Source organism: Sebastes fasciatus, chromosome 5 (assembly GCF_043250625.1).
Source record: "Sebastes fasciatus isolate fSebFas1 chromosome 5, fSebFas1.pri, whole genome shotgun sequence".
NCBI lineage: Eukaryota > Metazoa > Chordata > Actinopteri > Perciformes > Sebastidae > Sebastes > Sebastes fasciatus.
In genome coordinates this window covers 16,903,076-16,916,055 of record NC_133799.1, presented here as the reverse complement: position 1 = coordinate 16,916,055, position 12,980 = coordinate 16,903,076, and the positions used below count along the sequence as shown (strand labels likewise).

Genomic DNA, 12,980 nt, shown 5'->3' with positions numbered 1-12,980 from the left:
CCCTAACTAACCTGACCAACATAAGGCCCTTCTTATCCCACAACCAACTGACAACTTCTATACTATACACCTATGAGCTGGTCAGTTCAGCGACTACAAACAAAGCAGGTGAACTCACCGTGTAGTATGACAGCAAGCCGGCGTTGTAGTCCAGGACGAACCAGCGGTACTGCCAACCTTTCATAACGTTGGTCCACTTGCTGAGCGGACCCTCCATAATGGACGCCATCTTTACAATAGGGCTCCGGGTGGGGAGGAGTCGGATAAGGTGTGAGCGAGAGGGAGGAGGAGGAGTCACCGGCAGGAGGAGGAGGAGGAGGAGGAGGAGGAGTCACCGGCAGGAGGAGGAGGAGGAGGAGGAGGAGTCGCCGGCAGGAGGAGGAGGAGGAGGAGGAGGAGGAGTCACCGGCAGGAGGAGGAGGAGGAGGAGGAGGAGGAGTAGGGGGAGGAGGAGGAGGAGGAGGAGGATAAGGAGGAGTAGGAGGAGGAGGAGGATGAGGAGGATGATGAGGATGAGGAGGAGTAGAAGGAGGAGGATGAGGAGGATGATGATGATGACGAGGAGGATGATAATGATGATGAGGATGATGACGATGATGACGAGGATGATGACGAGGAGGATGATAATGATGATGATGATGATGATGAGGAGGATGAGGATGATGATGACGAGGAGGATGATAATGATGATGATGATGATGATGAGGAGGAGGATGAGGAGGAGGATGAGGATTATGAGGAGGATGAGGATGATGATGATGACGAGGATGATGACGAGGAGGATGATAATGATGATGATGATGATGATGATGATGAGGATGAGGAGGATGATGATGATGATGATGATAAGGATGATGAGGAGGATGAGGATGATGAAGATGATGATGATGATGACGAGGAGGAGGATGATAATGATGATGAGGATGATGACGAGGATGATGACGAGGAGGATGATAATGATGATGATGATGATGATGACGAGGAGGATGATAATGATGATGATGATGATGATGAGGAGGAGGATGAGGAGGATGATGATGATGATGATGATAAGGATGATGAGGAGGATGAGGATGATGAGGATGATGATGATGATGACGAGGAGGATGATAATGATGATGAGGATGATGAGGATGATGACGAGGATGATGACGAGGAGGATGATAATGATGATGATGATGATGATGACGAGGAGGATGATAATGATGATGATGATGATGATGAGGAGGAGGATGAGGAGGATGATGATGATGATGATGATAAGGATGATGAGGATGAGGATGATGATGAGGATGATGATGAGGAATATACATATGAATTGTGGAAAGGTGTCAATAATTTTATACTTGTTAACATTTTCTCAGATTTTGCACCGTACTATAGAAATATTATATTTGGTTGCTATGATTACAGTGACAAAGACAGTAATGCATTTCTTCTTATTAATTAAATTTGTTTTTTTAAAAAATTTTTTTTAAAGATATTGAATTATATCTGTCAACAATTTCTTCCTCACAAAACAAAAAAGCAATGAAAACAATGAATATATGCAATATCTTTAAAGTTTTTAAGTGAAATTATTGTGTTTTTTTATTTTATGTTGGTTTTGTTCATTTCTGTTGTCTTTTTATGTTTGGCACAGCTCTTTGTTTATGTTTTCGCTATGCTTCTTTTGTATGTAAATGTTTTTAATGTTTTCTGCTGTTACTATGGAAACTGTAATTTTGAAATAATAATAAAAAAAAAATGATGAGGATGATGCGCCCCATATCATGGATGCTTGAGTTACCCCATGGAGCTATTAAACTAAATGTATTAAAATGATTATAATCATTTATACACTGCAAGGTGCAATATTTCCTGCTACAATGTAGCACATATGGAGAAATTAGGATAAAATTCTTTACAAAAATTAAATGTAAACTCCAAGATTTTGATCCCTCTCTGACCAAAATAAAATAAAATGTATGCTTGGAGAAAATAGTGCCATTGCCATAGAAGCTGCAGGATATGTCAGTGCATGTCACAGCCTAAGAGACAACCACAACAACAACACATAATAGATGTAACTCACACTCTGCCTTTTATTTACTCCTCTACTTCATGGTTGTTTTTTGTTGTTGTTTTTTTAAATTTATCCTTTGATATTGCAATATATTATTGTTTTTTATTTGTTTGTTTGTTTTATTGACACAACAAACATTAATCACTTCTTTATTGATTTCTTCCATTTACATGCATGTTCTTTTTAAATATCTATATATTGTAATTTGCTTAATGAATTGAATATATATGTTTTTGTTTCTATTTTGTTCTTTTTTTATTTTTATTTATTATTGAATTGATGCTTTGGCAATATTGTTCACCTGACAGTCATGCCAATAAAGCAAATTGAATTGAATTGAATTGAATTGATGGACAAAATGGATAATGTATTTGTTGGAATTAATAACGTGCTTGCCCCACTCACCCTCACTGCTTAAAGGTCCCATATCGTGCTCATTTTCAGGTTCATACTTGTATTTTGTGTTTTTAATAGAACATGTTTACATGCTGTAATGTTAAAAACAACAACTTTATTTTCCTCATACTGTCAGCCTGGATATACCTGTATTTACCCTCCTGTCTGAAACGCTCCGTTTTAGCGCATTTCAACTTAAGTACAGTAATTGAGTAAATGGACTAGATGTATTACTGTCAACTCTCCCTCCCACAGTACTAATTCTGTCATCTTAAAACATGTACTGTATCCAGCGTCTACTAGAAATTACAATAAAGTTCACTGGGTTTGAACATATGGAGACTAAGAAAGTAGTATCTTAAATTTTATTTTTTGTTTATCCATTTAACTATGCCTCTGCTTACCATATTACATCTCACAGTTCATGTGTTTCCTGCTTTAAAATGTAGTTTGCAGTTTTCTTGCATTTAAAATCATGTTAGCAGTGTGCTTACCGAAGAGGCTAATGTGCCTTTGCATTTTAATAATTGTTTAAAACTGATTAAAGTGTTTAGAGGCAGATGAACAACCCAAAACGAAAACAGTATTCATCAATATCTTTATTATTTACAATAGGCTTAACACTGATAAGCAAAACTTCACAGTAATATAACGTGAGCTTTAAATAAAAAAACAAAACACAAAATATATATTTTGTACAATAAAAAAGTTAATGTTAACATCTCTGCCATTTATTTTTTAATCCCTGTTTAGATTCACATATTCCATTATGTTTTGTGTTGGTTTACATTGCACTCGTACAACTGAAGAAGTGGCCTTTGGTATAATGATGTGTACACACGTTCTCCAGAGCTGTTCTCCAAAACAGAGACTGGAGAAGACGAAAAAAATAACAGATATACAGGATAAATGCAGGCAACATAAATAAAGACAATGCAGAAGACTGATAATGAGAATAAGAGGAAATTTGTGGTCAGTTCAGATATAAGATTTGAGGAAAAAACATTGGTACCAAATCAATTTATTGATTCTGTAATCATTGATTGAATATCTACATGTTTTATTTCTTAACAAAACAGACTGGTGTTTGATTCTGGGAGGTTACATTTTTTCTTGATAAGGCTTTTTGGGGAAACGTGCTCCACAGAGATGCATTACAAATCAACAGAAACTTAAAGTTGGCTTAGAGACATTTTTTTTTTAGACAAAACCTTTGATGTGGTCAGATTATGAGACGACGGAGCAGCTTGGGTTTAGTGCAGCAGACTCGTGTGTCATTAGTTAGAGAGGAAACGTAACCAGATGTGGCTGCACTAACAGTGTTAATGGCCACTAATAAATGGCCTTAGTAACAGAGCATCTAAATACATAATCTTCGTAGACAAAGTGCACCTTTCGGTTTCAAGTTCTGACCATTAACCTCCAAATGACAGAAATGCTGCATGCTGTAGTGATATGCATATCACAATCTCATGGCAAAGGAAAGAAAATGATGGACTTTAACATTGCCACACCTGTGAATTCTTGCAGTGATACGGTGTGTGTAACTGTACATTTGTTCACAAAAAGGCACCAAGATGATGGCATTTTTTTCGTCCATGTCATTCGAAACTCACAGTGAATAGAAACGAATCATCAGTTTGTCTCAAAGGATCCCGTTTGGCAAGAACTTGGGCGTTAATAATACTGACACACAACAACAGGAAATGATGATATGAAACGCGTCACAACACAAGTTGACAAAAAAAACGTTTACTTGGCAATCCATCAAGTGTCGTTAACAGGCATTTTGAAAGTGTTATGGACCTGCAGTGTTTAGATTTTTGTAGTATTCATATGCAACATGTGTCAATGAACCAATGTGTCTGAGGCCTTATCCAGTGTACATTAAGATGTGAGCCAAAGCAAAAGAAAGTTGTGTGAGTTGTGTGTGCTCAAAAAACAGAGCAGTTGTTTCTGGACTTAACCCATTTGTGCCTGTAAATTAAATCTTTTATTTCATTTGGTGGAAGTGTCCTCTGGGCTTGCACAAATGTGCAGACATTTTCAAAATCGGTCAAACTGTGGCTGAAAAGTGAGTTTTTTTTATCATACTATACCTATAATTTTGGGCACAAGATGGGACGACTGTTTTTGCAATAAACTCCATTATATTTTAGCAAAATACGGTAGTCCCATGTGCCCAAATACTAGATATAGTATGATAAGAAAATGGCTATATTTCAGAAACTACAAGGAGTAAGATAAAGTATTTGGTATCTATGAACTCATAACAAGTTGAATATCAAAGATATGTATACAAATGTACTGTAAACAATATTTTCATAAGGAAAACATTTAATAAACACAATGTTAGCGTTTTTTCCCCTCATTTTTCAAAAATCCTAACTATCAATAAAAGTATGTCCGTACCAAATTTCAAGACTTTTGTCCAATCAGAATATTGTTCCTTATAATCTTTGGACACAAATGGGTTAATTATTTAGTGTGACCAAAATTAGAAGTATGGGCCAATTAAAAAAATATATAATAAATAATAATAAAAGAAATGGCACCTTAAGAGATTAAAGAGTCGTGCAGATGAACATTCGACCGGGTTCAGAACGGAAGAATAATACATTCATAAAGCAGATATTCAGATCTGGGTGGATGAGCCTCAGTCAATACATCTCTTCAGTCAAAAACATTGCTCTTTATGCCGTAACCACACATAAATCTTTTGTTTCCTGGATATGAAATAAATCAAATATTTACATAACTTTTTCTCTCAAAATAGGTCTGTGCTTTTAATAAAAGAAAACAAAAACAGGAATAATTTAAAATTCAAGTTCATACATAGACATTCTAAAAAGCATTTTTTTTCTTTGAACCAAATAATGTACAAATCGCTCATGTGCTGAAGACATACTGCAGTTTGTTTGTTGAGAGATCAGTACTGTGTGATTGGTGTGTGAAGTAGGTCTCTGCATGTCGCAGTGTTCATACTTGGAAGAATTTGAGGCACTGAGGACACGACAAGGCTACAGGGAATCCAGCACTGTCCATACTCGGAAGGACACTTATAGAAATACTGTCCCAGTTCACCTGCTCATGCGCTACCCTGTGCTCTCCCTCCGCTCTTTTATGCTCCGTCATACAAGGAAGAAATGTAGTGTGCAAGGACATAAATACTGAAATGCTTTAGGAGACTGGGGGTTTTTCCCCCCCATTTATGTGGCACTGTGTTAAGGTGTGAGTCGCGTCACTGAAGCGAAGACAAATGCTGTGCATATGATAAGACACCCCCACGTTCATTCATCGTGTTTAAGAATTGTGGGGAATAAACAAAATAGATTCATATAAATCTTCTTTTTTTTTTTGATTTGATAAGCCTGTATTTGGTAATACTGAAACGTACACCTAACGTTTCATTTGAGCTTATTTACACGCTTGTCAAATGCACACAACTTTGATCCCTTCAGTCTTTCTCAACGGTCGCTTTGTGAGGATACGTGGGAATGTCTGCGTCAAGAGAGCTAATTATTCTCAAAAACAAGGCTTTGATCCGGTAAAAACAAAAGCAGTTTTGGGGAGATTTATAGTTTCTACCACATTTGTTCATCTACTTAAAAATACTGTCATGAAAATGAAATGGAAAAAAGGAAAAAAACACCTGCACACAGAATAAAAGTGTCAAATTGAGACCCCAAAACCTTGAATCATATTGAATCCTTATGTTGTGTCCAATCCTTTAGAATAAAATGGCTTTAAAAAAAATGGCTTATGGTGACTCAGCAAAATACTCAATACCCCACTGATGATTAACTCATTTGTGAAGCACTGTTGGAGCCAAGTCGGTGAAAACAGTTGTCTAGTATTCTCAGTAAGGCTGGGCACGGCCGCCATCATTCTCGCTCATTATGCGACAGACTGACAGATAAGCAGAGTGACGTGACCTACTCTCTGGGCTGGCTACACACAGCTGATACACTCGACATTCATTTGACAATGAATGTCGGCCCGGTGGAGACGTGGGGGCAAAACGTTTCATGGTGTGACTTAAAACCACATTTAGTTTGGTATAAACATTTCTGAATATGTACAGGTCAGAGCAAAATTAGTGTCCACAATGGCATTTTATGAAACAGTTGCTTGTAAACAGTAAAAAGAATAGATTTTGTAGTGATTTCTCTGAGGTACTGAGAGATCCATCTCATTTCGTCCCCCAAAAAGCTGTCAAAAGAACCAGAAACATAAAAAAAGGGAATATAAGTTGGGTAGGTGACGGTTGGTGTTGTCACAGTGGCTACCTCTGCACTACGTCACTAATCTCTTTAATACAGCTGTGCAGGTTGTCCAGTACAGTGTTGGGCCCCACGCCGCTCAGCCCGCCGCCTCCTGAGGATGAGGCCCTCAGTTCCTGCAGGCTGAGCTCCAGCTTCCCCACCGCCTCTCTGAAGGCAAATTTGTTCCTCATCTGAGGGATGCAGTCCACGTAACCTGAGCAGTAGTCTAGCAGCTGGTGGCCGGCGTCCAGCACCTGGCTGCTGGAGGGGCTTTCGGCACTGGCGTGGAGGGCGCTGCTCAGGCACTCGGCACACTCCAGCAGGGCCTCGCGGCTAACTCGCTCCAGGGGCACCCTCTCTGCCTGCTGCCTGGTTCGCCGCAGTGCCACTTTGGAGCCGGCGGATGGTGCCGTGTGTGAGGAGGAGGAGGAGGCATTGGTGGCGGCTCCGTTGGCCATTTTGGTGGGCGTCGTGTTGGTGGTGGTGGAGCAAGGTGAGGAAAAGGAGGAGGAAGATGCAGGAGGCACTTGCGGTGGTGGCACTGACGGTCTCCCCGTCGTCGCTCCTCCCGACATTCGCCCCGACCTGTGACCTTTCAATGTGTCCCCGTTTACTTCCACAGGAGCTCCTCCTACCTGCTCCTCGCCGTCGCCGCTGTAGGAGTGTTGCAGGTTGCGCAGGGTCGGAGGGGGAGGAGGAGCACACTTGGGTTTTACAAGTCGCGGCCTGTCCCGGTCTGCTTGGTGCTCGGACAGCAGTTTGAAGCGGTTCCCCTGAGAGTCTAGCCCGACCAGGTGCACGTCGGCCGGGCTGTGCTTCAGCGTGGGGGAGATCAGGACTGGAACTTTGTGGTTGTGAGTTGGTGCACCTGCTGCAGCTGATGAAGCACTCGAACTAGAAGTCTTAGAGGGAGACTGCCAACTCTGCTGCTTGTCCAGTCCTCCCCCACTCTCCTCTCTACCCTCCCTGACCCGAGACAGACTGTCCGATTCCCCAACCTCCCCCCCAACCCCTGGTGCCCTCACCCCTACAGCAGCGCTCCTGGGTAATAGCTTGGCTTTGGGCCTTTCCCTGATCTGTGCCGTCCCCTCATCCATCCTCCTCAGCAGAGTCTCTGAGGGCTTAGCAGCCCCGTTCTCTGGCTGGGAGGTGGTGGAGGCAGTCCTCTCTAAAGGGGGCTTAGCACTGCGGTTCCTGGGTAAAGTCAGAGCCATGCGCTCCAGGTCTGGTAGCCCAGATGACATCGAGGAGGTAGAATTGGACCTAGGGAAGGGTTTAGGCCCCCCAACTATACTCCCACTCTCCTCTGAAGAGGTTGTCTTTCCTGTCCGTAACCCCAGCGTCTTTTTGATGAGTCTTGGGGTAAAAAACCCCGCCAAACCGCTCCAACTGCTGCCGCTTGTCACCTGCGAAGCAAACCCCCCACCAGAGGGTTTCTGTCCAAACGCAGCCCCGCAGCAACGCGACTGAGTCTGGGTGGGTTCTCCATGAGCGTGAGAAGGAGAGGCAGAAAAACCGCCGAGGCCGTCCGACTGGGGCAGGGGAGGAGGAGCGCTGAAATCAGCGGTGGGCTCGTATTTCTTGTGAGGCTGCGTTTCCATCTCCCGGAAAGAGCTGCTCCTCTTGGGTGGCGTCGGGAGGTTCTGCTGGAGCTGAGAGGACGGCGAGGAGGAAGAAGAGGAAGATTTCTTCTTTATGAAGGAGCTAAAGAAGCCAGTCTTGCGATCTCGTGTGAATGTGCCCATGTCCTGTGCGTCCTCTAAAAGGCTGCCGGGGGATTTATCTCGTGGCTGCTGTTTTCTGGGCAGAGCCGGGGAGCTGCCCGATCGGCCATCCCCTCCTAACAAGGTAGAAGCCCAGCCTGGAGAGAGAAGAGAGGGCTTGATTAAAACAACGCAACGACGCTGGGCTGAACTCAGCAGGAACACATCTCGCTTTGTTAAAAGGTTACTTAATACCTTGCAAGAAACAGGCAATAAAGAATACTGCTCTGAATCCCCCTAGTCCCTCAATATGCTTGCCTATACATTAATGTCACTCATTGCATCAGGCAATCGCTCTAAAAGCTGTTCTTTCCCCATCGGGCTCATGAGGAAGGAAAAAGCATTTCAGGAAAAGGGATGGAAAGTTTTCAGACCATGCCAGTCATGCACATGCAAACACTGATTCAATGATTTACAAGCTGCTCTTGTAAAAGATGGGGTGATGAATACACTTCTAGGACTTAATGATAACACATGCCAATCAGAAATTGCCCAACCTCTGTTACGAGGAGGGCTGTTGCATAACTCAAAGAGGGAAAAACATTTTCACAGCTGCTGGCCTTTAAATTAATACAGAATGGTGCACAATCTTCTCTAACCAGGCAAAGAATTAGGACATATGGAAGAGAAAACTGCTCACTCTAACCCATTATAAAGACAAAAGTTATGTGATGTGAATAAGGGCACTAATAGTTCACTCAGTATTTCTTACTTGGCATGGTTCTCTCTGCATCAAAAGCATTTGCATGTAAATAAAATGCATATAAACAAGAAATATTAGTACAATAACACATTAGACATGAACATAAAGTAAACACTGTGGTTGAAATCTTTGTGGTTTCATTAATATCAAACATACACTCTGATGTTTTATATGAGTCTTGTCTTGTGCTTAATGACATTATGAAACGTTTGGCATGTTCACCACTTTTATTGGACTTAATGAAACCTACTTTATTGGTGAATACTTATGTTCATGGACCAAAACATAAAAGTTAAACAAAAATGGCCACAGTGGCAGAAGAAGGTGGGAAAAAAGGAAGACAAAGACAAAAACAGGAACAGACTGTCTTCTTCACGCATCACATTAACACACAAATGGAACATTTTATTTTCAATATAAAACAAATAAATAAATAAATAAATAAATAAAGCAATAACTTAAACGAGACAAGACAAACAACAGACAATGTTATGGAAATTTAATATTAAGGTTAGCGAATATGAATACATGCGTTACCAAGTATTGATTGGGGTATGGGAATAACAGCAATACAACAAACAGGACAAGACAGAATATGAGCAAGATCTTCATTTCATCACAGAAAACAAATAGTTTCCATATATACACTACATATATACACTGTGAGACAACAATGGTTTGGTTGAACATGTAGATGACTCAATATATAGGTGTTTGACTTGAAGTGACACCATGGATCACATGATAGATGAGCTGAAACTACATTTATAATCCTTGAGGAATAAATAAATAAAGTATTCACTCATAATAACCGATGTTGCCTCAGTCTACTGTACACTTTACTGCAGATAATGCAGTATTTCAACTCTTTTATTGTTTCTGTAGAAGGATTATTCTGGAATAAATCTTTATTCGGTGTATCTATATTTTTTGGTTATAATATAATTATGTTTTACTTTTATCTTCAGCATCTTTTAATTGGTGTTGGATGACATGAGCACTGATGTTTCATAGAACCTTGAACCTTAGAAATCAAATACATCTGAGTGCTGAAACAGTTGTAATTCTAGGCCAGTGTATAGGGTCTGCCTTGAGACAGCGCTGGATGATCGACCGGATGCCGGCACCAGTGGTCAGTCGGGAAGGAAAATGACGGCCCTTCTTTTCAGGCGACGGGCTCGGCGGCGCTGCAATGTACTCTGTGAATCGGTGTCCTCTGGCGTACCTGCAGGAGCATAATGTGGTGCGTCTGACTGGTTGGTAGTGAGGTGGGCATGTCTGGCTGTACCTGAGTGACCGTGCGTGCCGTGGTCGGATCGTCCGTCGAGTCCGCCCTCAATGTTTTCCTTGTTTTCTGTGTGCTTGTGGAGTGTGCGAGATTTGGAAGGCAACAGGGGCATGTCGTGACTGAAAGGGTGAAGTGGTCCGCAGTGACCAGAGGAAGCCGTCTTACAGAGCTCCTCTGCTACCTCTGCAATGTACGAAAAAGATAAAAACTCAATTAGGAGGTAGTCACAATCAAAATTCAAACCAACATAAATACATTTGCTGGAAAAAAACAACCTACATTCATTTACATGCATTATGTGGTAAGGTATAAACTTTTTATTTTCTAAATATATAATTTCTTCTTCTCTTACTACCCATATTTTATACACTTTGCAGCTCCAATGACACTTCTTGACGTTTCTTAACAGGGATTAATGAAGTTTCATCGTATAACAGATTTTCTAGCCGTCTCTCAAAGCAGCTAAATTGAACAGGCAGCTCAGCTGAGCTAAGTAGAAGTCAGTCTGTTCAGCTTAACCAGTGCAGCGGTTTTAGAAGCTTTATGAAAGCAGGTTTTGAGCTGCACAAAAGACTGACAGATGAACATGTTACTGTACCTTCAGAGATGCTGGAGTCATGGAACATCGTTTCAAAGGCTTGGTGGATTTCTGCAAATGAAGGCCGGTCCAACGGGCTCCACTGCCAGCCTGGTAGAGAGACAGACAAAGAGGCATGTTACTACAAGAAAGTACTGTATTTGATGACTATGTAACTCCTTTCCCACTGGACAGAAAACTCACTAACACCCACTAACATCTGGCTTTTGTCTTCAGTGTAATTCGGCATTCAATCCCAGGACAAATGAATCTGCAGTAGTCACGGGTTTATCAGCTCCAGCTCTGATCGGCAGTGATGGAAACATGACACCCGGGTGGACATGCTAATTTATGTGATGAGCGTTGAAGTGAATATATTAATAAATCAACAGGGATTTGGACAATTATGATAATTTAATAATATAAAGAACATACAATTAATATGTTCTCCTCAAAGCAACCAGACTCCAGTCACAAAACAGTCATTTTACCTCGCTGATCGGCGTAACAAACACTTCATGCAAACTCGACAGAAACTAAATAAAACTCATCAAAACCGTCTTTGTAAGTCTTCCCGCTGTTCCAACAGTCACCATCTCTGGTTTGAGAGTTTAAAAGAGAGACTGAATAAGTAACAGATGTATAAAAAAGAAGTAACCACCGTAACATTTTCACTGTTTACTAACCCTGCTTCCGTGTTGGCTGGCACATCCGTGACATCGAACGTGACACGCCAGGAAAAAAAACCCCAGAAAGGCCAGTGCAACGGCACGGCATACTCACAATGGGAAAGGAGTCTATCGGCTATTTTTAGCGACTTTTCTCATGTTAAAAAAACCTGCACATATGCACCAAGATTGGCGGGAAAAGGGTATAGATTACTTTAAATAAAGTAGAATGTAATCTGTTTTTTCACAGATCCTGTAATTCCAGACTATAGTTTGTAAGTCTTTATTTCTTTCTAAAAACAGGATGCCGATTTTAAAGACAAATTGGAAGGGGATGAATTGTGACATGATTTGACAGAAATCTAGGAAAGAGTATTGGGCAAACCAACTCTTTCAAAGCTGTCGACCTCTATTCATGTCTTTCCACTGGAGTGCAACCGCTTGGTGAATAAGTAAAAGATAGCTACTACTCACATGCTCTCATGAGTTCATAGACCTTGGGTGGGCATCCCTCGGGCTGCTCCATGCGGTAACCTTTCTCCAGGAGGTCATAGACCTGAGACAGATCGATGCCAGGGTACGGAGACATGCCATAGGTGGCAATTTCCCACAGCAGCACCCCGAATGCTGTAAGGAAGACATTTTTAGAGGATCGAACATTAGCACATTGGTAATAAGCTACAAGAGAGAAATGCTAAGTATGAATGTATGCTCATGTATTGCTCACCCCAGACATCGGACTTGATGGAGAAGGTGTTGTATGCGAGGCTCTCTGGTGCAGTCCATTTAATGGGGAACTTGGCCCCAGCGTGGGCCGTGTAGGTGTCACCAGTCATCAACCTGCTCAGGCCAAAGTCTGCAACCTTCACGACATGATTCTCCCCAACTAGGCAGTTCCTCGCTGCAAGATCCCTGAGAGAGGGATAGTGAAGGAAGCAGAAGAGAGAGAAATTAGATTACTATGACATAAGAGGTGGACAAATATGCAAGGCATGCATAATACACACACAGAGAGACATGCCTAGAGTATCTCCTCACCTGTGTATGAAGTTCTTCTTCTCCAGATATTCCATGGCAGAGGAGATCTGTGTGGCCATGTACAGCAGCACCACAGCGTTCACCTCCTCCTTGTCACAATCTCTCAAGTAGTCCAGTAGGTTGCCGTGTGGCATGTACTCTGTCACAATGTAGAACGGAGGCTCCAGCGTACACACACCTGTGGGAGAGGCAGCGGTTAGAATACAGACGGCAAGAA

At 41.7% G+C, this 12,980-nt stretch overlaps 2 protein-coding genes across 7 annotated transcripts in view; both read right to left on the bottom strand.

The window, feature by feature from the left end:
- The window catches only part of osbpl9 (oxysterol binding protein-like 9), a 41,972-nt gene extending 41,658 nt beyond the window's left edge, over positions 1-314 (bottom strand). The window contains exon 1 of one of the 2 annotated variants that reach the window (XM_074635374.1): positions 119-314. In XM_074635374.1, the coding sequence (XP_074491475.1) occupies positions 119-229 (111 nt within the window). In that variant the 5' untranslated portion in view covers positions 230-314. The remainder of the gene's footprint in view (positions 1-118) is intronic. The other variant, XM_074635373.1, reaches the window with a different exon arrangement.
- A 3,148-nt stretch (positions 315-3,462) lies between these two features.
- The window catches only part of abl2 (c-abl oncogene 2, non-receptor tyrosine kinase), a 31,159-nt gene continuing 21,641 nt past the window's right edge, over positions 3,463-12,980 (bottom strand). For 4 of the 5 annotated variants that reach the window (XM_074635368.1, XM_074635367.1, XM_074635371.1 and 1 more), the window contains exons 6-12: positions 12,764-12,941; positions 12,453-12,637; positions 12,200-12,352; positions 11,079-11,168; positions 10,481-10,663; positions 9,202-9,216; positions 3,463-8,587 (exon numbers count right to left, since the gene is read on the bottom strand). In XM_074635368.1, the coding sequence (XP_074491469.1) occupies positions 6,747-8,587; positions 9,202-9,216; positions 10,481-10,663; positions 11,079-11,168; positions 12,200-12,352; positions 12,453-12,637; positions 12,764-12,941 (2,645 nt within the window). In that variant the 3' untranslated portion in view covers positions 3,463-6,746. The remainder of the gene's footprint in view (positions 8,588-9,201; positions 9,217-10,480; positions 10,664-11,078; positions 11,169-12,199; positions 12,353-12,452; positions 12,638-12,763; positions 12,942-12,980) is intronic. The other variant, XM_074635369.1, reaches the window with a different exon arrangement.